This window comes from Pholcus phalangioides, unplaced genomic scaffold (assembly GCF_987345545.1).
Source record: "Pholcus phalangioides strain wild (caught in Gottingen) unplaced genomic scaffold, Ppha-v1.0 ptg000042l_1, whole genome shotgun sequence".
NCBI lineage: Eukaryota > Metazoa > Arthropoda > Arachnida > Araneae > Pholcidae > Pholcus > Pholcus phalangioides.
Window position 1 is genome coordinate 2698110 of NW_028301628.1, and position 24814 is coordinate 2722923.

At 38.2% G+C, this 24814-nt stretch overlaps 1 protein-coding gene across 1 annotated transcript in view; it reads right to left on the reverse strand.

The window, feature by feature from the left end:
• Nucleotides 1–24814, reverse strand: part of LOC149063890 (importin-9-like) — a 101528-nt gene that overhangs the window by 52828 nt on the left and 23886 nt on the right. Inside the window, exons 11-12 of the mRNA XM_089254804.1 lie at nucleotides 23303–23397; nucleotides 22141–22277 (exon numbers count right to left, since the gene is read on the reverse strand). Of these exons, the coding sequence (XP_089110930.1) occupies nucleotides 22141–22277; nucleotides 23303–23397 (232 nt within the window). The remainder of the gene's footprint in view (nucleotides 1–22140; nucleotides 22278–23302; nucleotides 23398–24814) is intronic.

A 24814-nucleotide genomic window follows, 5' to 3' on the forward strand; every position in this document is an offset into this window, starting at 1 on the left:
TTCTCTCCCTCTAACTACTGTTTCACGTCACGTGACCTTAAGGACTGGTAGTTCATAGTACCTCTTAACTACTAGTAGTTGAAGCGGTCCTTAGCTGCAGTCCTCCGACCGGTAGTTCATTAGGACTAGTAGTTACTAAGGACTGATTACAAGGGAGCGCCAGAATATGTACTTGCTTGGCTGACCAAGCATCGGTTGCGGCTCTGCCCACATTACTTGTTGAACATAGAACAGGGCCTGATTTCCGCATGGGGAAGTGAAGCATTTGCCCTGGGACAGGACCGCAAATAGATGCTTGGTCAGTCGGAGCAAGCAAGCAAGTATTTTGGCGCCCCCTTGTAATGTCGAAAGAAAGGTAAGAGGATAAAATTTAGCCCAGGATCCGGAGCACCAGACCCACCCGTTCCCCTTCCGTTTACGACCCTCCGTAACGGAAGTTCCGTGTACTTTTTAGCTGCTGGCCACAAACTCTCTCTGATACAATTATCGTGTTGTAAGCCAGGGGCGTAGCCAGAAATTTCGTTCGGGGGGGGGGGACCAAAGTGACAGAACAATGGATTTGGCCATCTTTTTCCCTTTTTTCGGTCATTTTCTCACATTTCGGATGGAATCTCTTGTCATCCCACCACTATGGGTGGGGGACTGGTAGTCCCATATATACGGGACTCTAGCCCTTATACGGGTGGGGCAGTTATTGTTGCATTGTATATGTATTAATTATGGGGAGGGTGCTCATCCCCTTTGTAAAATTTATTAGGGTGGGGGTCGAACTGCCTCAACCCCAGGTTCCAGTGCCTACGGCCCGGGGGCAGGACCGGATTTAGTCATTCAGCGGCCCGGTGCAAGAACAGTTTTGCGGTCCTGGTGATAGGGGTTGGGCCCAGAGGTTAACTAATTTTTGCTCTATAAATCCACCGAAATTTCTTTTAGGGGCGTGGGAGGGTCTTCGAATTTGGATCCGTAAAAAATATTTCCGAGGAGGAGGCCCCAGTAAGTAGGGCCGTTCTAGCGCATGGGCAGACTGGGTATGGGCAGTGCAGGTGGTTACAAAGCTTCACGTTCACGAGAAATATGTAAAACAATATAATGTCTAACAGGGCTGCAACTGGGGGAGGGGGTGCAGGTGGGTCTGGTGCCCCGGGCGCTGTGCTAGAGGGGGCGCAAATTTCCCTCTTTAATCTCTCCAACATTATGAGGGGGCGCCAAAATGCATGCTTGCCCTGGCTGACCAAGCATCTAGTTGCGACCCTGATGTCTAATACTGTGAAATAAGATTTTGAATCGGGATAACTGGCGCTTTAAGTCTGATAGGGTGAGTCCCTTGCACCGAGGGCTCATCACAGTGTTAAGGCATGGCCAATTTATGGGAAAGGCAGACCGGGCTGTAGGGGCTTTAGTTAACGGTCTTATGTTTATAAATATATAAAAATATAAAATTTCTTGAATTTCAACCAAGAAAGCCAGATAAAAATCTTAGTCTGGGGGTCCTTTCAAAAATTAAGGCCCCCATCCAAGGATGTGGGGGTGCTGCAGATTCACTACCATATGTGTGTGTCTTTTAATAAATCGACGTATTTTTCATCAATGGATTCAATAAAATTTCAAGTTTTGCAGCTGCCTAATTTCGGCCATGGGGGGATCGGAAGTTGTGCACGCTAGGTTTAACCAAACGTATTATAAAGCAGGGTTCTTCAAAAAATGCACCAGAAGCGATATATGTGTATACATATATTGAGTATAAGTTTTTTGTCCCCCCCCCAGAAAATATTGAAATGACGGGCCTCCCACCCCAATCAGAAAAAATATGAAACCCAGCCCTTGAGAAAATATTGCGTACGCCTATGTGTAGTAATAAGACAATTTTCAATAAAAGTATCAGTAGAATATCAGAATATTTGCGGTACAAATAGCAATGGCATCTCAAGATGATGTGGCTCACCATTCGCGAATCACAGCCCCCCGTCTCACTGTCTTCAATATAATCCCTAACATATCTCGCGGCACTGCCGTACTCAGCGAGAAGAGCAGAGTCATCCTAAGAGTGATCTTGGGGTCCCCGGAAAAATTGATTTTTCAAGACCTCCCTACCTAACTAGAAATGGTTACACAGTGCCGCAACTAGATGATTGGTCAGTCGGGACAAGCACGCATTTTAGTGCCTCCTTTTAATATTGAAGGAGAGGTTAAAGGCATGGGAGGAGATGCGTGGGGGGCAATGCCCCCCCCCTCCCCAGCGTCAAAGGTGGAGTTGACTGATCTAATGTATATGTGAATTGGCATCATCATCATCATCGTGCCCCCCCCCCCAAGCAATAATGACCTTGCCCCCCCCAGACTTCCAAGTCAATCTCCCCCTATGATTAAAGGTTGAAATTGGCACCCCTTCTGGTTCAGCGTCCAGGGCACCAGACATGACTGCTTCCCCCTCCTTGCGGCCCCGTGATTGCTTACCAATTTGCATGCTGAATCTCGAACAATATATCTCATTATCATGTGGGCCACCTCTGCGTGAGACCCCCAGGCCGTGTCCGGGTGGGCCCATGCGTTAAGACTACACTAGGAAAGAGCGCGATTACTTTTTTTAATGCAGTTAAAAAACGAACGAAAACCCCTTCCTCTTGTTATTGCCCCATACCCACGGTTCCGTGGCATCCTGTTTGGGAATCAATTTCACTACATTATAACTGTTTAAACAAGTTCAGGTGTGGGCGAGTTCAAAATAATGATAATAATAATAATAATTAATAATAATAAATAACTATTAATAAATAATTAATAATAAATAATAATTACTAATTAATAATAATTAATAATAACTGTTATTACCAAGAAATTTTTTTAAATTCAACCAAAACTATTAAACACTTTTAAATGTATCTAATATTTTTCTTTCCCTGTATGTTTTTTTCTCCGTAAGACGCGTTCCTGATAATTTCCCTCTCGTGGAAGAGAGAAGCTGCTTCCATTGACTTAACATTACATACATGAGTTGGGGAAAAAATTCATTAAAAATCAAATAAATTTTTTAAAATAAAAAAAAAATATCTTGACAATAAGCGGTTTTTGTGGCATCCGCTCAAAAAAAATGATGAAGTTCTGAGCGTAAAAACTATGCGAAAAAATTCATTAAAAACCAACAATTTGACATTATGCTCCCGTTTGAGTGGGTCATGTGAGGAATCGGGTGACGTCAAAACCAGTTTCATTCCGAAGCGCGCGCTTGCTAATACTTAACCTTATATATTCTAGAAACCTTGACCTTATATATTCTAGAAACCTTGGCATGCAGTTCATCGGGACCAGTTGCACGAGGAAGAGCGGTCCCGCTGTTGAAGAATCCCCCCCCCCCCCGTAACTTGAAGATCCACCGAAATTCATAAGTCCCAAGTCACTCAAACCCTATTTAATTTGGAACTACCAAAAAGTCGTAACAATTTACTTGAAGATGTAAGTTCAAGAAAAACAGCTATAAAAATAACAGTATGAAGCATCGTTTCGTCATATCAGTTGCTCCCAACTGATCCAGGAAGGAAGGTTTACTGTCATGCCAGAAAGATGAAGCCCAGCAGCAGACTCTTGCAGTCCAGTCCAAGGATGGTATTTCGACCACACTACCCCGAGTGGTAGTACAGATGGAGAACTTTGATGCTCCGACATCGTAAAGCATGTGCACGGACCGTTGCTTCAGCAGATACAGATGACATTAATCGTTCAAGTGGCCAAGCAGATTCGCCCATCTAAGGATGACATGAAATAACGAACTGTCCGTACTGAGTGTTCAGGTTAAAGGGAACTGTTCATCGAAATCCGGTTGTCAAGAATGAAGTGACCTTAATATGGGAGATAGTGAGTAAATTTTCTCTTACAAATCTTTTTGAGTGGTTGAGCAAAAACCAAACTGCAGCGATATTTAGTTTTTTGTGTTTTGCACCCAAATAATTTTTAATTTTTCGATAAGTAAAGTAAGGTGTTTCAGCATCGTTGTTTTTTTTTGGTATTTTGTTTTTGGCTATATGAATTAAGAATTAAAGAACCTAATGTGCATTTAGACCTCTGTGTTTTGACATATTATTTTTTCTTTGAGACTTAATTGTTTAGGTTAAAATGCTGTAGTACATATTTATTCAGGAGAATTACTCACCGACACACAAAGGGTTGTTGCGGGCGCGGTAACAACGCAAAATTGTACTCCCAACTAATATGATCACCAGGCCAAAAGTTTTCTTTCTTGGAGTACTGTCAACTTAAATAGTACTCAACAATTTTGCACCACAACATAATTGGTGCCGTGAAAAACAACCATCATCACACTGGTGCCATGACTAAATCCGTAAAAATTCAATCGTCACATTGGTGCCGTGAGCAACTTTCAAATAATGTTGACCGGTCAAGAAAAAACCAAACTATAGCGATAACATAGTCGTTTTTTTTGTTTTGTTTTTGCACCAGAACATGTGTAAATTAAATTATATTTAAAAACTATTTACCAAAATTGTGATACGTTCAAAATCTGTGACACGTTCAAAGGAGAAATTGGGGGTAACTGATCTTGATAATAGTGTACATCTGATGTAGCCATCTCTAGCTTCATGTCTACATACTTTAGTTGGGTCATCTGTAACAAGTTTGACACATCTCTGAACTGTCCGAGTGTAACAGGGAAACTTTTGATGGCTCTGATGTTAGTGTCGGAATTGATGAATATAATATCATTACATACTTCCCGTAGCATTGGGAGAGGATACAACAGACCAGTATTCCAGTAAATAATCTGAAGGTAATCGGTAGCTTTAAAGTTAATCTTAGATAGCATGAAGTGTCTGAACTGAACAGAACAAACCGAGCACAACCAGGCTCTGTCACATTAGCGATGTAAGCTCAGTGCCCAGAAGGGCGCAGTCGTGCCGGAAAAAACTCCAGTCGGTAGTCCGGCCGGTTAATCAAGGGATCAGGAGAAAAGAAAAGTGAGAAAATTAAAAATGTAACAGAAAATAAAAACAATTAAGCTAGGCTAATGTAATTAAGCTTAGCACAAAGTGTTACAGCAGTTCAATAGTTCTTAATTCTGCGGCGGATTATCTTGCTTTTAAAATTCTTCTATATCCAATCTCTCTCAAATGTGTTCCCTGTCATCAATGATCATAGCCAATAGGAAATTTTCAGGGTGTGCAAAGAACGCATTGTGTTCAATTATTGGATTAACACCTTGAAGTAAGTCATCAAATCAATACAGCAATGTTTGAACTGCTAGAAAAACGTGATTAGCGCATCATTAAAATACTTTTTATTTTTGATGTCGAACTGTGACAGAGGACCAGGATCTTGAATTGGCAAATCCTCTGGACAATGTCTCAACTTTATTGCTTTGGATATGTCTAATAAATACAGTACTGCTGGTCTTTGTACAGCATCTTTCTGGCTACTTCTAGAATCAAATAATCTCATGATTCATTGCTCCACCACATTGAGCTTTTGGTAACTATAACGTAAATTACACACTCTCTCCTACTTTGGATGGTTAATTGGATAGGGTGTGGGTGAAACTCAATCTGCAGCCACCTCAACGTGATAAATTCTGGGTCATTTTGTTCTGACAAAGCATGTGAAGAGCTGCACAATGAAACTTGCAAAAATTTGGTCAATTCCAGTTTTTCGAATACATTGTGCAACCAATAAACATTGAAATATTAATGATATTTTAATTTATTTTACTTTATTGAATCATAAAATAAGCATAACAAACTTTTCCAAAAACCGATCGTCAAATTTTAAGTAATATTAAAAAAATTAAGAAAATTTTCAATTTTGTCAATTTTCATAAACTTCAGGTATGATGCACAACCGGAAGATGTCAACCGATTTTAAATTTTTTATGCCATTTTTCTTTTTATTAAAGGAGGCTACTTTTCCACACTGTAGCGATTTGAAAATAATTTTTTTTTCGACCCACCCTAATGTACATCCTTTATGCGTACATCTTATATTATGTCTAAATACAGGGGCGTCGTAAGTGTTTCAAAACTATAGGTGCTCGTCTTTAGTTTTATATCGGAAATTTAAATTTCTGGATAAATTCTGGGGGTGCTCGGATCCATACCACAAATTACCGTGGGTGCTTGAGCACCCCCCAGCTCCGACGCCACTGTCTAAATATACATTTTTGGTGAATGTTAAATTATGTATTTGATCAATAAAATTGACCATACTATAAGGGAATAATTGTTCACACACAAAACACACCAACTTCTGTGTAATTGTATCTGAACCTTGAGTTGTATGCAGAACTGTAGCAAGAAGATTGCTTGTGGTAAAATAAATGAATTTGGATAATGAAAATTCTGAAAAATCAGAGTGGTGCCTGAATTTTTTTCTCCAAATTTTTCAAATCCTGCAGAAAATGTATTCAAAAATGTCCTGATCCATTAAAAATAAAATCTTTAGCTATGTAACCAGAACCATAAAGTTTTTTTTTTAAATCGAACCCAACTTTCAGGAGCTAAATGCTTCTCATGCAGGTCTCATGCTTCTCTTTTCCTTGAATTCCTCACTGTTAAAGAATATCCCTACTTCATTAAATTAAATTCTGAAATATTTTTTAAAAGAGCAGTAATAATTAAAAAATGATCTGGCTAAGAGGAGGAGATAGCAGTCATTCTGAGGATTCATTACTCTGGAGGTGTTTTCCACTTGTCCAAATTAGCCATTTTTGAGAACTAATAACTTGAATTATCATTAAACACAGATGCCAATAACATTATTGTATATTAGTATCACTTTATACAAGAAAACCTGTCATCGGGCCTGTCACCAAACATGGGACACCAGTATCGATTGGTGAGGGACAATGCAAGGTTATGGTGTCACAGGGAATTTTTCTCTAATAGGGTTGTTAATAAATGGAATAGCTTACCCCCGGAGGTAGTAAATTGTAACACAATTGACACGTTTAAAAAGAAATGCGATAAACATGTTGGGGTAAATCGAGAAGCTATCCATTCTTAGAATAAGACAACCATAAGTATTCCTTATGGGCATTGTATAATATTTTATCATCTGTATATATTGTTTATAATTTGTGTTAATTGCATTTTTAATTGGGTTGATGTATTTTTGAAATATATGGCAAAATAATATCTTTTTGAATATATCTTTTTATCAGCCACCTCGTTCGGCATTTTGCCTGTTGTGGCGTTGTATTTGTATGTATAGCTAGACATACAGAATGCTTTCATCTGGCTGAAGATTTTAACAGGCAAATTTTCAGGGTAGGGCTTATATTATGAGCATCTTTGAAAAATCAAGCTAAGGCTTATTTTCTGGTTAGGTGTTATTTTCATAAGAAAAACTGTACTTTTTGTTCCAATTCACTTGAAGGTGTTCGTTACCAATGTTCAATTCAAGAATTCCACAATGTTATTTTCTTTTTGTTATGAGATAATGTTATTTTTGTCTCCTGATATTTCAGTTATGAAAGTCTGATGTACCTATATAAAACTTATAAAAAAGTAATGCAAACATGTAAACATTTTTTGAATGAAAATTCAGTTTACATACATTGGTTTACTTCTTCACCGATGCTTCAATTTATTTATACAAGGATTTGTGTGTATGTGAAAAATTGTGTATTATAAATAAGCAATTTCTGTGGCTATGCTTATTACATATATCAGGCATTTTTGGTAAACTAAGATAAATGGTTTACAATTTTCTGTTTTTGATTTCTTGCAACATATTTTAATATGTGAATCTTATATCTAAATGCTTATATAAAAAAAAGGTGGTCATAAGAATTATAAAAAAAGTGTTTGTTTGTAATGCGAAGAAATTATTTATTATCACATTTTTGTTCCTAAAAGTTCCTAAAAAATCTTTAAAAATATTTAAAAATATACATATTCTAAACACTGCACTATGCAGCAATTTTAGGAACATAGAACCTAAGCTCACACTAAAATTTTAACCTGAAAGTAACACATTTTCTTCGAAAACAAACAATATTCCCCCAAAAAAAACCCCAGCCCGGGAAGGGGGGGGGGAGGGAATGGGTATCTTCGGTTTTCCATCGACGACCACTTAACACCTCACTGTATGATCTTTGCCCTATATCAATGATTCCCAATGTGGGGGTTAACGCCCCTTTGGGGGCGATGGAAAGTTCTAGGGGGACAGTAGAAGGTATAACATAGTATCCTATGGATTAGATTGCGTTGGGGGGCGATGGGAGAAAAAATTTCTGAAGAAGAGAGCAATGGGATAAAAAGGTTGGGAAACTACGCCCTATATGGTTGAGGCGGCAGGTGTTATTCATACGCTTTGATCTGGAAGTCCATTTGTCAAAGTTGTCTGTCATAGACCTTGAACCTGATTTCATTTGATTTTTGAACCCCACTTCCTTAACATATGGAGGTCACATTGAAGGCCAGCTGTCAGTCACTTCGACTCTAACCTCGTCTGGCTTCAGAGACACGTATCGGGGAGGGTAATAGCTCTGTTTAAGACTTATCCAACATCATGTTCAATACGTCATATGCTAGCCATTGCGTTACTGTTATCCTCAGCTTGTGCATTTCCATCTTTTAACAGGTTCGGATCGTTCTCACTTGATACTACTCCCGTAAGGCTTGGACACTTTTCATGTACAAGAAAGACTCCTGTTGCAATCTTATCGGACGGCAGTGTAGAGAGGTCCAATACCAATTTTTGTCCCAGGACCACCACTGGGTTATACTTTGTTACAAGTCCTTGCCGCCTGTTTCTCGGACTGTTTTTATGGTCAAAAAGATTCAAATTTCCTGCATGTTGGTTTTGTTTCTCCATTTCACTTGCATCAGACTCAACTACCTCCATTTGAGTTTGTTTAGGTTGACTGGGATTCCCATCTGTCATAGTATTCACCAGATTTTTTGTTCATTATCGTATCTGCTTGGCATCCTATTGTTCTTGTGTTGGGCATTGGACCGCTGTGCGCTGGTGTGTGCGGAACCTTCTGGATCTGAGAGCTTTTGTCAGACTTTTGGGCACATCTGTTCCCCTTGGCGGTTGATTATGTTTGTGGTACTCTCATTATATCCTCGAACAACAAGGACAGCTGCTCTCTAGCAAGTGCCTGTTCTGTTAGCGGCACTTTGAAACGTTGCTTCCCTCTGGTGCTTTTATGCGAAGAGCTGACGAATTTCCAGACTCCGAACCTCATCAATTGTTTCGGTTAGGAGTTCTTGTAAACGTTTGTGCACACTTATAGGGAATCTGTTTCTAGATTTACAGTTGTTCTTCCTAAGCCGCTGTGGTGGTCAAGTGGTTATAGAGACGGACTCGCGATGCAAGGATCCGGGTTTGAACCCCACAGTGGTGGTCAGCTGATCTCCCCGTTAAAAAGTCTCGCCACAGAGAGCAACAGGCCTACAACGTTACAAATATTCAATCATTACACTTCACTCACAATTTGAAGTATAGATGGCAGCACTGAAATATCATACACAACACTAGCTACACACTCATACTGTTAGGTGTACACACACTCACTTTGTTCCACACTCTGCCATGAAGCTGGACTGGAAGAGATCTCGGCAACGGGATAAGTTCGGTGGCAGAGACCCTGGCGTTCATTCATTCAGTTGTTCTTCCTAGAGTCTGTAAACATTGTCCAAAGACTCACAGCCACCTCAAATGCATATGGTTCCCCTTTCTTACGAGCATCTTCTATGGACGTTACAGCTTCCAGTTCTTGTGTAGTGTCTGAATCACAAGATGTTTTCTTCTCTATTGGCAACCCCTCAATTATTCCAAGTTGTTGCGTTTCTTCTTGTGGATCTTCTCGATCACTAATTGAGTAAATTCTTTCATCTTCTTCCTGTCACTGAACCAATTCCAAGGTACGCATGAAATTGCGTTTAAGCGTGCTCTTACACAGGATGGATTTTCTCTGTCCTACTACAGGTCGAAACTGGCTGATGTTGTGGGTAACAACAAGTCCAGTGTTTCCATCAGGCTGCAGCTATTTTTATCTTCATTAGGCACTTTCTTTATTGATTCGGAATGCATAGACATCTCACCGTCACTCAGCGTTCTTCGTAGTTTTCCAAACCACATCATGCCAGATTTTCTTTAAGGACAACTACAATGGCAACTGCCAGGCATCTAATCATTCGGATAAGGCACAGCGAGAAATTATAACTTTCAATCCATTGAACCGATTCACACAAAATAAAAATCTACATGATATATGATAATTCCAAAAGAATTGCTAATAAAAATTTAAACCAAACAAAATGATAATCACATGAAAAAAAATCAAATTCTTGTGGAGCTAGTCCTACTGCATGTTTATACATCTAAGCCTTTGTATCAGACTTTTCTTTTGTTAATTGACAACTACAATTGTAAGTTGTTTATTCAATCTAAAAATGGCAGGAAAAGGGTTTTGTACTTGTCTGTTTAGAGTTTACTTTTTCCAGAAGCATAGGAACTTCTGGCTATTTACAAGAAACACAAAAGTAAAACACAAATTACACACAATTCCCTTCAAGGGGAAATAATTATTTCAAGTAGCTACAGCCCTCCATATGCTAGGCTTCTTCATTTTTTTCTCATTTTTCTTTATGTCACTCAGGTATGATTGACAAAATCATTTTTTACTGTCATGATCCTACAACAATAATATATTCTAGACAACTATGTAGGGGAAGCAGAAATCTATATTCGGCCAATAATAGAATCATTGTTGTGCTCCTAAAATTTTTTTTATCCGACACAAGAGTCAAGACTATTTATGTATAGTAAAATTTTAAATTTGGCGGCTTCATCTTGATGCATGTACTGTACATATAAATATATTCACGCAAAGAACAATATAAGAAATTCTGAAAGTAAGAAAAATATGTACAAAGAAAAAGGAGGAAAACAGACTGCATACAGCACAAAAAAAAAAAAAAAAAAAAAAATACAATGGTGCCCAGTTTTGACTTTACATATAGTATCATTGATTCCCCCTCCTTCCTTCTAGAAAATTGACACTGCAGTTCTTGTAGGATATCAGTTCAGTATCAGCTGATTATTTTTGTTGTTTTTTCTTTCTACTCCGCCAATTGTATTTGAAGGAACAGGGGAAAAATCATAGCATTTGAATTTGCAAAATCCACATAATTGTTAAGAATATACAAATACCACCTCCTTGATGGTTGCCACAATGTAAATAGATAAATAATGTATCGCTGGAATTACACTATAAAAGTTTGATAAAAGCTCTTTTGTAAAACTATAAAAAAATCAATAAGTACATCTGTTACATTCACTCAAGTGTAACCAATGCTCTTATTAGTTGTATTTTTAAAGTTTTATTAAAGAACCTTTTTACCAAACTTTTACAGAGCAATCCTGGCCTAATTTAACCATCTACCGGGCATGAGTTTTTTTGTCGAATCGTTCTGAAAATGGCACGTCAAAAACACAAAATCGTTCCAAAATGGGCAGGCTTCTCTAGTAAAACATGATGCCTACCTTCCTTGCGAAGAACGGTATATAATACCCCGGACAGTGTGGTGATAATAAAGATTGACATTTCGGTACCGCCCAGTCAGTAACACTTTTTCCTCTTCAGTACGAAACGTTTCCTTTCCCCTACGATATTTACAATACGGCACATTCAAAGGCGGTAAAAACGAGTCTCCTCATTGACTCCAAAAACTGGTTGAAAAGAACTTGCACTCAGAATTCTCTCTCTCTCTGTTCATTTATTGACTTTTCATTTCTTTCAGATAAAAATTTCATGATAAAAATTCTTGGAGTTTCGGACACACTCCAGTTTATATATTTTTTGCAGTAAAAACGAACCCTCGCTTTGATTGAAGAAAGTCCCCCCCCCCCCCCGAAATAATATTGCGCACGCTACTGCTACTGCTCGTACATGTTCTGTAAAAAAAAACCAAAAAAAAAAAACAGTCAGGTAAAATAAACATTTTCCATTATTAAATTTTGATAGAAGTGAGGGGAAATAAAAATGCTGTTTCTCTCATAAACAAAGCGGTCACTCAATTATTACGTAAACTGTGAGCTCTGCAATCCCTTCCCAGGGCAAGCGTGGGTCCAGAAGGGGAGACAAATAATATTGGGAAAATTTTTCTGTCCCGTAAAATAAGGGATTATCCGATGCACCTACACAAAAAAGCCGGATACGTACTGGACCGATATCTATTCGCAGTTGGAGATTTATTTATTCATTTACATCCACAAAAGGCTAGTTGCATTTACATTGCGGGGGAAAAGCAGGAAAAAACGAAAAGAACATGATAAAATCAAAAGAAAAGGACCAAATAATGACAAACTACGTACATGGGGAGCATTAAATTAAAATGGATATTTGATCAAGAAACTCGAAATGTCAAAGCTTGATAGTCGTTTGCAAAATAACGCGTACATCGGTGTAAAAGATGCCTCAATTTTATAATACTCACAATGATTATGTATGAATCCAAGTTCATATTGGCAAATATGATAATCTTTCAATTAATTATTTGATTAACTGAACATAACTCTTGTCCAGGATGATTATTCCGAATGGCAACGTTGGTTTTGTTTGTACATGTTGATAGGCGTGAAAAAAGCCAACATTACAAGACTAATAAAGGTTTTATAGATGTTTTTATCGTCTTCACACTTATGTTCGCTTGATTAAATTTTTATTGCAAAATATGTCAGAACCACTGAACAGGTGTTCATTTTTACTGTATAAAACAGTTAGAAATTAATTTATAATATATATATATATATATATATATATATATATATAGGGCATTTAACATTAAAATTTAGTATAGAAACCAATTGCGACCGAAGTCAAACGTCGAATAAATGCGAAAGTTGTATAAATGAGGTTCCACTGTATATCGTACCCCCCATAAATCGTCACTTCCCATCAGGGCCGCAACTACGGGGGGAGCAGGCGCGGTCTGCTGCCCCGGGCGCTGGACCAGAAGGGGCGTAAATTTCACACTTTTACCTCTCTTTCAACATTAAAAGGGGGAGCCAAAATGCTTGCTTGCCCCTGCTGCGGACAAAATTTTTGGTCCCATGGGTGACCATTATCGAGATGCTCTACTGTATCTGCATCGGCTCCATTCGCTACTGAAGACATCAGACTCCATTCCATTCGAAGCTGAAGATATCTGCCTCGACTTTATTACCGCTGAAGATGCCTGTCTTCGTTCGGGCGGGGATCGAGGAGGCGATGGAAATAACCACCCCCTACTAAAAACCAAATAAAATGTGAATATTTGTCTGTTCCATAACATATCAATATGGGACGGTGAAACAAACTCACACAATTTGCCCCTCCCGTCACATCGTCCTGGGTCCGCATCTGTCTTGAGTGTTATATTTTATATCCTTGCGGCTCTCCATATTTTCCGAGTAGCATGGCAAAATCAAACTATGATTCACCTTTTTTCCTCGGTTCAATCGGTCATTTCGACAGCCCGTAAAAAGAGAAAGAGGTAGTTTTTTCCATTAGTTCCATCTATCTATTTTGGCTTATAAGTGTCACTGAATACAAGAAACAATTATTTCCCATCTTCCCGTTCTTTGATGGTGTCATTTGATCATTTTTCACGCATTCATTCTTTTACACCAGCGTTTTTAAACCTTTTTTTTTTTGCCTGTGGCCCCCTTTGAAGCATATTTTTTTTATCGTGGCTCCCCCCCCCCCTTTTTCAGTGAATTTATACTGAACAAAAATTTTGCAAATAAGATTGGCCTCCAGACCACTGGCCTAGAATTTATTGAGCTCCTGCTAATCCGACTTCTATTCAGGACTGTCTGTACATCATGGGCCCCCTAGGCAAAGTGATGCTATGTTAGTCCTATACTTAGCCGGAAATAAACAGCCTACATATTTCCTACTTATTTACAAAATTTATTGTACTATACAAAATATCATAAGGGGGGGGGGAATCACTTATTGACATGAGACCCCGAGCATGACCCTTCCCAAGTGTGGGGAACCCTCCTAGGAAACCTACTGCAAAATGTAGGTGGTGAGGCCTGGAGGCCGGCTGTCTGTCTTAGGCCATGCCCTAAGACAGCCCTGGTTTTGTGGGTGAAGTTTTGTGGATACTGTAAGTGTATATAGTCACTAAATATAAAAGCTTTATTTCTTCACACCTTAATTTTTCTTCTCAGCTCTCTGCAACCCTCCAAACCACCTGTCATGGCCCCCTTCTGAATTTTCTTCCATGGGCCCCCCCTTGAAGTATCCCAGTGTCACCAGTGAGAACCATTGCTTTACACGACGATTGACCAGAACTGGCCAGTTTATTGAAAAAATTTCAATTGTTTTGTTCCATTAACAGAATAAGGGAAAAGTGTGCGCGGGAAAATATCCAAATAAGCTGTTCATGACTGTTGACATTCTTTACTTCATTTTCAACAACAAAGACTGACGGAACATCAAAAGTTTTTTTTCCCCTTAGCTCAGGGGCTATTCCACAATAGAGATCCTAGGCCTCAATTTGTTCAGTAGGACCTAGACAGAGCTGCACCTATCAGAACAGGTGCGTGCCGGGTATTTCTTTCTGAAGTGAGAGAATGAGATAGCGACATATATATATATATATATATATATTATGCTCGTGAGGAAGCTTTATCGATTCTGAAAACTGATAAGAATCACTAGTACAGACACAAGAAACTACATGAAAATAATAAAATGTCCTTCGTCAAGTCGACATTGTATATGGAGGCAGAAAAGCTAAACTAATTTTTTGTCTCAATTTGTTTTCAACTAGGAAGCCATTATGAAGTATAGGCGGTGCCAATTGCTAGAAGCAACGACAAGCCCTCCAGTTACAGACTGGCTATGAATTGAAAGCTACGTCGCTGATTGAACGCTTGTCAGATTTATGGTTTGGTCGCCTGTGGCGTAAATTTTGCCGCCCTTTCTTGTCTGATTTTCTTGATTTCACATTCTTCAAATTTGGCACATTAGGCTGCAGCCCGCTAATCCATTCCCCCCGCTCATAGTAAATATGTCTCTGTCTCTAAATCACTCTTATGGTCACTCAAATGTTTGCACTTTCTTGTTAATTTATTTGGTCACTTAATGCCTTGTCTCTTTGCTCTCAAGGGCACTCTTTTTATCATTCACTTGCTTGCACCCTGTTTTGGTCGCTCGCACGCTTGTACACCCTAAATCAGTGCTTCTCAACCAACGGACCGTGATCCGGTACCGGCCACTGTCATCAGTCAAACTGGGCCGTAATTTATAATTTTATTTTTTTTATAAATTTTCCATTAGTCGTGTTTATTTCCGGGCCTTCCATTAAAAAAAAAAAAGAATCAAGCGGGCGAGATTCTAAAGGTTGAAAACCACTGCTCTAAACCGTTCTTTCGGTTGCTCAGCAACATCGTTCCTCACTCTTTAGGCCCCCCTTTTGGTAACTCACTGACCAGCTCCCTCGCTTTTTCAATCACTCCCATGCTCAGACACTCTCTAGGTAAGTGGTTCTCAACCGGGACTCCGTGTGCACTTCTTCACGGAGAACCCGCGGCCAATTGAGAAAATTAAAATAAATCAGAAAATTTTTGATAAAGCTAAAAAAGATGCCTGTTTGGCTCCGCGATCAAAAAAGGTTGAGAACCACTGCTCTAGGTTTTTCTTTTTTTGTTACTCACTGCCTGCACACTTCATTATTCGCTCTTTTGGCCACACACCAACCTTCTTCTTCATACTCTAGATCAGCTGTTCTCAACCGGTGCTCTGCGGAGCCCTTGGGCTCCTTGTGCACTCTCCAGGGGCTCCGCGGCCGCTCGAGGAAAATAAAAAAAACAAGTAAAATTAAAAAAAAATAATTATAAATATTTTTAAATAGTAAAAATAAATCAGTAACTTTGATGAATAATTAAAAAATTGGCCTACGGGGCTCCGCCATAGAATGTTTTAGTTGAAAGGGCTCCACGAGTAAAAAAATGTTGAGAACAGCTGCTCTATTTCACTCCCCCTTTGGTTACTCACATGCTCACAAACTCTCTAGGTCTTTTTTTTTTGGTTACTCACTGATCTGTTTGCTCACTAAGGTCACTCTGATGGTCACTCACATGCTCGCAAACTCAATAGGTCACTTTTTTTGTCACTCACTGACCAAGTCCCTCAGCAGACAGGTATTAATTTTATATGGCCTCCTGTAAATAAACCTTTCTGCACTATCGAAGAAGTTTAGTTGTTTGTAGAAAATCTGAATTCACAGAACCAGGGCCGCAACTGGGGGGGGGGGGGAGCAGGCGGGTCTTGTGCCTCGGGCGCTGGACCAGAGGGGGCACAAATTTCATTCTGAAAGCTGTCCTTGAACATTACAAGGGCGTGTCAAAATGCGTGCTTGGCCTGGGTGACCAATCATTTAGTTGCGGCCCTGCACAGAACGTTTCGATGTACGATGTTTTGATGTGAAATGTTGTACGCAGGACACTGGCGTATGAAAGGGGGGAGGGGTTTAACCTTCCTCCTTTTCTGAGGTATTTTTGTTTTGAGTAGAAATTGACCCTCTCTCCTCGGAAGAAAAAAAAGTTTGAATACACCCCTCCTTGACAAAAATTCTGTATACGCTTTTGACTTAAAACGAGTTCACCTGAACTTTTCTGAAACGGTAATGATTTAATGAGATTTTTTTTTTAAATTTTTCGAGATCCAGCTCTTTCATAACAAAGGTTAACGTTTTCTGGGTTTTTCTCCCAATCCCGAAAAATATAGAATCAAAGTGATCCGATCCCAGAAATTTTCCTGGACTTCAATCTCATAAACCTATGGGCATGGCCCCCACAAGGGGTGGGCTGACAAGGCTCTAGCCCTGGGTGATTTTAATCTTTTTTTTTTGTTTTTCACGCTATAAATTCATCATAAAGGAGTTCCCGTGAAAGTTTGGTCGGGGGGTCCATAAAAGATCCCAGCCTGGGGGCCCTGCATCAGGATGTGGGGCCATGCATATGGGCAATTTAAAACAAAAGTAGTAAATGAGAATAAGTAATCAAAAAATAGTCATAAAAAATTAATTATTATTAATTTATTTTAAAATTGCACATTGGTTTGTGGAAATGAGTCCTTACCGGTTGTACTTGCATTACGCTTGCTTTTCGTTCGTGATTCGCAGCTTTGGTTTTTGTTTGATGAAAATGATCGCATTTGCTGCCACGTAAATTAGGCCGGGAATCGGGGTACGTCATTGGGTGGGGGGGGGGGGGGGTCAGGAGGGCCGTTGAGGGGAGGGGGAAATCAATGAAACTATATGTAAAGTCCCAACTCGGGACACCATTGCACCTTTTTTGTGCTGTATGCCATCTATTGTTCCTCCTTTTCCTTTGTACATATTTTTCTTACTTTCGGAATTTCTTATATTGGTCTTTGTGTGAATATTGTTGCACAAAATTTAAAATGTTACGGTCTTGACTCTGGTGTCACATAAAAAAAAAAATTTTTAAGAGCACTACGATGATCGTATTACTGGCCGAATTTATATTTCTGCCCGCCCCCTTCATATAATTTAGTTGTCTTTAACATATATTATTGTCGTAGGATCATGACAGTAAAAAACGATTTCGTCGATAATATCTGAGTGAGAAAAAGAAAAACTAGAAAAAAATGAAGCCCGGCATATGGGAGGCTTCAGCTACTCTAAATAATCATTTCCCCTTGAAGGGAATTGCGTGTGTGTAATTTGTGTTTCACCTTTGTATTTATTATAGCTAGTTCCTATGCATGTGGAAAAAATGAACTCTAAACACAGACAAGTACAAAACCCTTTTCCCGCCATTTTTAGAATGAATAAACAACTTACAATTGTAGTTGTCAATTAACAAAACTGGGCATCTCGTGAACGATGCCGCAGTATGCAGCATTCTATCGAAGCCATTATATTCTTTTTACCGAAGCCATTTTATTGTATTTATGGGTTGGGAATGTCTATAGCCTGTCGTCTGCGGTACTTGAACATAAGCACGGTGGTCTTGTTGAAAGGACACAATAAAATATGCACTCTTTCCTCGAGTATAATTTTCTGCTCTTGTGAAGTAGCCCCAAAGGGACACCTGAATGAGAAGAGGAGTTACAACTTGTCAATCACGATACAAAGGGTTTTGGGGGAAGGAACTAGCTTTCACAAGCGTCTAAAGACGCTCTCGCCCAGAATTGACATGGAAAATTTTGACGTCTTAAAACGCTCCTGCCCAGAAATGACATGGAACATTTGAATGTCTAAAAGCGCTCTTACTGAAAAGACGGTTAAGTGGCAGCAAATGCGATAATTTTCATCAACCAAAAACCAAAGCTGCGAATCTCAAACAAAAAGCAATCGTAATGCAAGTGCAATTGGTGAGAACTCATTTCTACATAAAAATGTGTAATTTTAATATCAATTAATAATAATTAATTTTTTTATGAGTTTTATTTTGATTACTTATTCTCACTTACTAATTTTGTTTAAATTTGCTCATATGTTTGTGAGATTGAAGTCCAAGAAAATTTCTGGGATCGGATCACTTTGACTCTATATCTTTTTTGGGATTGAGAGAAAAATCCAGGAAACTTTTTAAACCTTACTTATGAAAGTGCTGGATCTCGAAAAATTAAAAAATCTCATTAAATCATTATCGTTTCGGCAAAGTTCAGGTGAACTCATTTTAAGTCAAAGGCATATATACAGAATTTTTGTTAAAGAGCGGTGTATTCATCAACTTTTTTTTTCTTCGAGGAAAGAGGTTTTATTTCTACTGGAAAAAATATCTCAGAAGAGGAAGTTAATCCCTCCCCTCATATGCCAGAGTCCTGCAAACAACATTCTACATGAAACACTGTACATTGAAACATTCTGTGAATTCAGATTTCAACAAACAACTAACTTCTTCGATAGTGCAGAAAGATGTATTTACAGGGGGCCGTATAAAATTAATACATGTCTACTGAGGGACTTGGTCAGTGAATGAAAAAACGAGTGACCTATTGAGTTTGCAAACATGCGAGAGACCGTAAGAGTGACCTTAGTGAGCAACCAGGTCAGTGAATAACCAAAAAAAGAAAGACCTAGAGAGTTTGTGAATATGCGAGTAACTAAAGGGGGAGGGGTGACCTAGAGTGTGAAGAAACAGGCTAGTGAGTGGCCAAAAAAGCCAATAATGAAGTTTCCGATATATTTCAATTTTCTTAATTGGCTGCAGGGCCCCTGTGAAGTGCACATGGAGTCCGCTGCAGTCCAAGGTTGAGAACCGCTTATCTAGCGAGTGTTTGAGCATGGGAATGATTGAAAAAGCGAGGTAACTGATCAGTGAGTTACCAAAAGAGGGACCAAGAGAGTGAGGAACAATGTCACTGAGCAACCCAAAGAACGATTTAGAGCAGTGGTTTTCAACATTTAGAATCTTGGCCAGTTGATTTTTTTTGACTAGAAGGCCCGGAAATAAACACAAGTAATGGAAAATTTATGGGAAAAAATAAAATGATAAATTACTCGTAACCTGGATTCATTGATGACAGTGCCCAATGCTGGATCATGGTCCGGCGGTTGAGAAGCACTGATTTAGAATATACAAGCATGCGAGTGACCAAAACAGTGCAAGCAAGTGAATGATAAAAAGAGTGTCCTAGAGAGTAAAGAGCCAAGGTAGATAGTGGCCAAATAAATGACCAAGAAAGTCTGCACGCATGTGAGTGACCATAATAGTGAGTTAGAGACAGACATATTTACTAGGAGCAGGGAGGGAGATAGATAAGTGGGCTGTAGCCTAATGTGGCGAATTTGAAGAATGTGCAATCCAGAATAAAAAAAGGGTGGCAAAATTTAGGTAGCCCACAGGTGGCAAAACCATAAATCTGACTGATGATGTAGATGTGGTGAACCTCGTCTTATAGCACAATTATATTTTCATATTCTTTAACTGAGTTTGATGACGATCCTACGTGAAACCCCTGTCTGTGATCCGTAGCACTTCCCATCATAATATCGGTAACTGGCGGGCCCCTCATGTTACAATAGTACAAGCGTTCAATCAGCAGCGTAGCTTTCAATTCATGGCCAGTCTAACTGGGTGCTTGCCACTGCTTCTCGCAATTGGCACTGCCTATACTTCATAATGGCTTCCTGGTTGAAAACAAATGGAGACAAAAAATTAATTTTGCTTTTCTGCCTCCATATATAATGTTGACTTGACGAAGAATGAAGGGCAGAGCATGCACTATTTTCATGTTTTTCTTGTAGTTTCTTGTGTTGGCACTACAGTGATTCTTATGTTTTCAGAATCGATAAAGCTTCCTCACGAGCATATGCCACTATCTCATCCTCTCACTTCTGAAAGACATACCTGTAGTTGTTCTGATGGGTGCAACTGTCTAGGTCGTACTGCACAAATTGAGGCGTAGGATCTCTATTGTGGAATGGCCACTCAGCAAAGTGGGGAAAAAAACTTTTGATCACCCGGTCCGTAAGTCTTTGTTGTTGAAAATGAAGTAAGAATGGCAACAGTTATGAACGGCTTATTTGAATATTTTCCCCCATGCACTCTTTTCCCTTATTCTGTTAATGGAACAAAACAATTTGAATTCTCTTTTAGTAAACTGAGCAGTTCTGGCCAATCATTGTGCAAAGGATGATGCGTGAAAAATGATCAAATGACACTATCAAAGAGCAGGAAGATAGGAAATAATTGTTTCTCGTATTCACTAACACTCGTAGTCCAAAATAAATAGATGGAACCAATAGAAAAAAACTACCTTTTTTTTTTTAAGGGCAGTCAAAATGCCCGATTGAACCGAGGAAAAAAGATGAATCATAGTTTGGTTTTGCCATGCTACTCGGGAAAGAAGGAGAGAGAGAGATGCAAGGCTATAAAATATAACACTCAAGACAGATGCGGATCCAGGACGATAGGACGGGAGGGGTGAATTGTGTAAGTTTGTTTCATCGTCCCATATTTTACAGGACAGACAGATATTCACATTTTATTTGGCTCTTGGTAGGGTAGTTGTTTACATCGCCTCCTTGATCCCCGCCTGAGCAAAGACAGGCATCTTTAGCAGCTAATAAAGCTGAGGCAGTCTTCAGCTTCGAATGGAATAGAGTCAGATGTCTTCAGCTGTGAATGAAGCAGATGCAGATACAGTAGAGCCTCTTGATAACGGTCACCCATGGGACCAAAAATTTTGACAGCTAACGGGAAGTGTCCATTTATGGGAAGTAAGATATACAGCGGAACCTCATTTATACAACTTCCACATTTATTCTACGCTTGACTTCAGTCGCAATCGGTTTCTATACTAAATTTTAATGTTAAAAAATACCTTATATATTATAAATTAATTTATAACATTTTTATACTGTAAAAGTGAACACCTGTTCAGTGGTTCTGCGTAATCACCAATGATCTTGATAGAGAAAGTTCAATTGAGTTTCACTACATTCATCACTTTTGCATGAGATTATACATAATTCGCAAATAAAAATTGAAAGTTTCACAAATATGGAAATATTTATAACCTTTCTTCTCTTCATTAAAGCAATTAATAATTTTCCCACGTAGATGATATGTGCACTATACATATTTTTCAATAAAAATTGAATCAAATTACAATAAGTGAAGAAGATAAAAACATCTATAAAAACCTTTTATCAGTCTTGTAATGTTGGCTTTTGTCACGCATATCAACATGTGCAAGCAAAACCAACATTTTGCCATTCAGAATCATCATCCTGGACCAGAGTTGTGTTCAGTTAATCAAATAATTAATTGACAGATTATCATATTTGTCAATATGAACTTGAAATTATACATAATGATTGTTGGATATTATAAATTCAGGCATCTTTTACACAGACGTACACGTTATTTTGCAAACGACTATCAAGCTTTGACATTCGAGTTTTTTGATCAGATACCCATTTTAATTTAATGCTCTCCATGTATGTACAGTTTGTTGTTATGGTATTTTTATTTTTATTTTTATCATGCTGTTCTGTTTTTCCTTCTTTTTCTCTTGCTTGCCTTTTTTTGACGTGCTGTTTTGAGAATGATTTGACAGAAAGCTCATACCCGGTGGATTGTAAAAACAATTAGCTGGTAAACTATTTACAGCAAAAACAGTTTCCTGGAGAAATTTACATTGCTTCAATATACCTGATTTCATGCCTTCCTTGATTGCTGGCCATATGATAGTGCACAAAAAATTGTTGATCTCACTTTCTTCCAGTATTTTATACAACTTGTTCTTGACAGCAGTGACACTATACAGGAACAATTCTGCAAATATCCACCTGTAAAAATATTTTTTTTATCGCAAACTACAAAGCAAATGGATTCAAAAAAGTATTTTTAAAAATGAATTATTTCAAAAAAATGGTTTTTGGATAAAAATGTAACTTGAAACTGATTTCTAAAAGAGGGACTACACAGATGTTAACTAAAATGCAAACAATGTACAGATATTTCTCACTTTACACGATTTTGCTGTAATAAGATTTTGAAAAGTTAATTTTAGAAATTGCAATCTGCAAAATGTGGTTAGTAGTTTGATTTTAATCCTGAAAATGGGCTTTTAAATAAGAAATATGACATAATTAAAATGAAAAAAATCCATTGGATTTGTTGATGTACAAGAGACAAATATGGGAGAAACACTCAAATCCATCTCACCAGATCTCATCAATCAATGAACATCTTTTTGTAGCAAACAGACAATGCCATCAAAAATTTTATTTTATCTCTCGCACGCACACGCACACACACACACAGTTTTTAACTGCATTTGGTTGCAATTGGGTTGCTGCATTTTAGAAGAATATGACATTCATACTTGTTATGAGACATCTTTTTCCTCAGCCACCTCATTGAGCATTTTGCCTGTTATGAGCTTGTATTTGTATAATTATAATCGTAGTAAACGATCCTACTGAATCTAAAATTGTCATATTCGCAAGGAATATTCAGAATTCTTCAGCTTTGATTCTAAAAATTTTTATAAAGAGACATTGAATGCTGTTTGTCAGCTGAATCTCAACTGCTTTTATTAAAAAAGATCAGCTGAACAAATCAGGCTCTTCAGGAAAGAAAACATCTATGCTCACTAGAATCAATCAGAAGTAGCGAACGCAGAAGTAGAAAGCATTAATTAAATTAGTTCATACAGCCTAAATTCAGGGCCGCAACTGGGGGGGGGGGTAAATTAAATGTTAAATTTATAACTCTTTACATGGTTTAATTTTATGCAATTATTTTGTGGAACTAATTAATCGTGTAAAGTGAGGTAAGCCTTTATTGAAGATTAAAAAACAAATCAAACCAATGCGGCTTTTTTTCCCAGCATTCTTTTAGGCCTTCCTCAATAAACTCAAGGTATATCACAGCTTCATCTTGAGTAGCACCCGATAACATATTCTGAAAAATGATATACGAATTAATAACAAAATACTTTTTTGATTTAAAAAACCCTTTATTCAAATGTTTCAACACATTAGAGAAAATGAAAAAACACTGGCAGTGTAATACTCATAATTATAATATAGACTAGAATGCTATAGAGCATTTCTTATTCAAAAATTCTACACCAAGGAATTTGGAAGGCTGGTCAAGGGGATTACAAGGATCCTATGCTATCCCTCCAGGACTATTGCTTTCCCCAATTGGTGGGAAAGAAAAAACTGATGAATTTTATTATGAATCCAATGGGAGTGGAAATTAGAGTTGATCAATTAGGTGGAACATGAAAAATTCGTGTTTCACATGTTATTTTAAACAAAAAATATTTATAGTTATGTATGCCAAAAAAGGAATTATTAATACTTTGCTTAATAATAATTCTCCAAGCGATCTGACTGTAAAAAAATGAGTGAAACTCACGAAGGTTTTTTTTAACAGCTGGCTGATGCCAAGATGAATTTAGGAAAGAAAGAAAATTCAACTTCTCTTTCGGAGAATCGAATCCACATCCTCTCACTTTCTGGATGAGCGCTCTAAACCACTACGCTTCAAGGGCAATAAATCTCAATCTTTCCTTACAGCTCGTGTACACTGAACGAGATTGTCTCATTCACTGCACACAAGCTCTAAGGAAAGATTGAGATTCATTGCCTTTGTAGTTTAGTGCACTCACCTGGCAAGTGAGAGGAAGTGAATTTGATTCCTCTCCAACTTTTTTTTCCTAAATTCATCTTTGCATCAGCCAGCTATTTAAAAAAAAACTTCATATGGATAGCAGAGAGTGACATCATCCTTGTGTGAGCATAACTTGCCTTGATTGAATGATTCGAATCCTTCAAACTCAAAACTAGGAAACTCAAAATCCTATAAGTCCAGAGCCTTTCAAATTTTTAAGAGAGAGAGCATACGCATATTATTGGCAGAGAATGATTAAGGTCGGTTAAGGTCATGGACACAGATGAAAATACTGGGCCCATTAAATTAAAGAAAAGTGCAAAATTTGGGTTTTGTGGGGCCCCAGGGCACTCACACACCTGATGCGACTGCTGTTAAATCCACCTCTGGTTATTGTTTATCATTATTTTGTATTTTCTGATCAGGGAGCGTACTTTTTAAATAACATAATTTATGAGACTTACAGCCTTTACAATGAGGTGGCACCTTTATTAGTTTTAGTTGCAATCTCCCAAAATTTACTAAGAACACTACTGTATAAGGCTCAAATATTAACTAATTCAATTGAATTTTAATTATTCAGAATTGGGGAAACAGACATTTTCTGGATATTATACTGAGGTGAACTTAGTAAGAAAAGTCATCTGGTTTTCACCGGGAAACAAACTGAAGTCCTCTTGTGAACTTGGCAAGTGTGCTG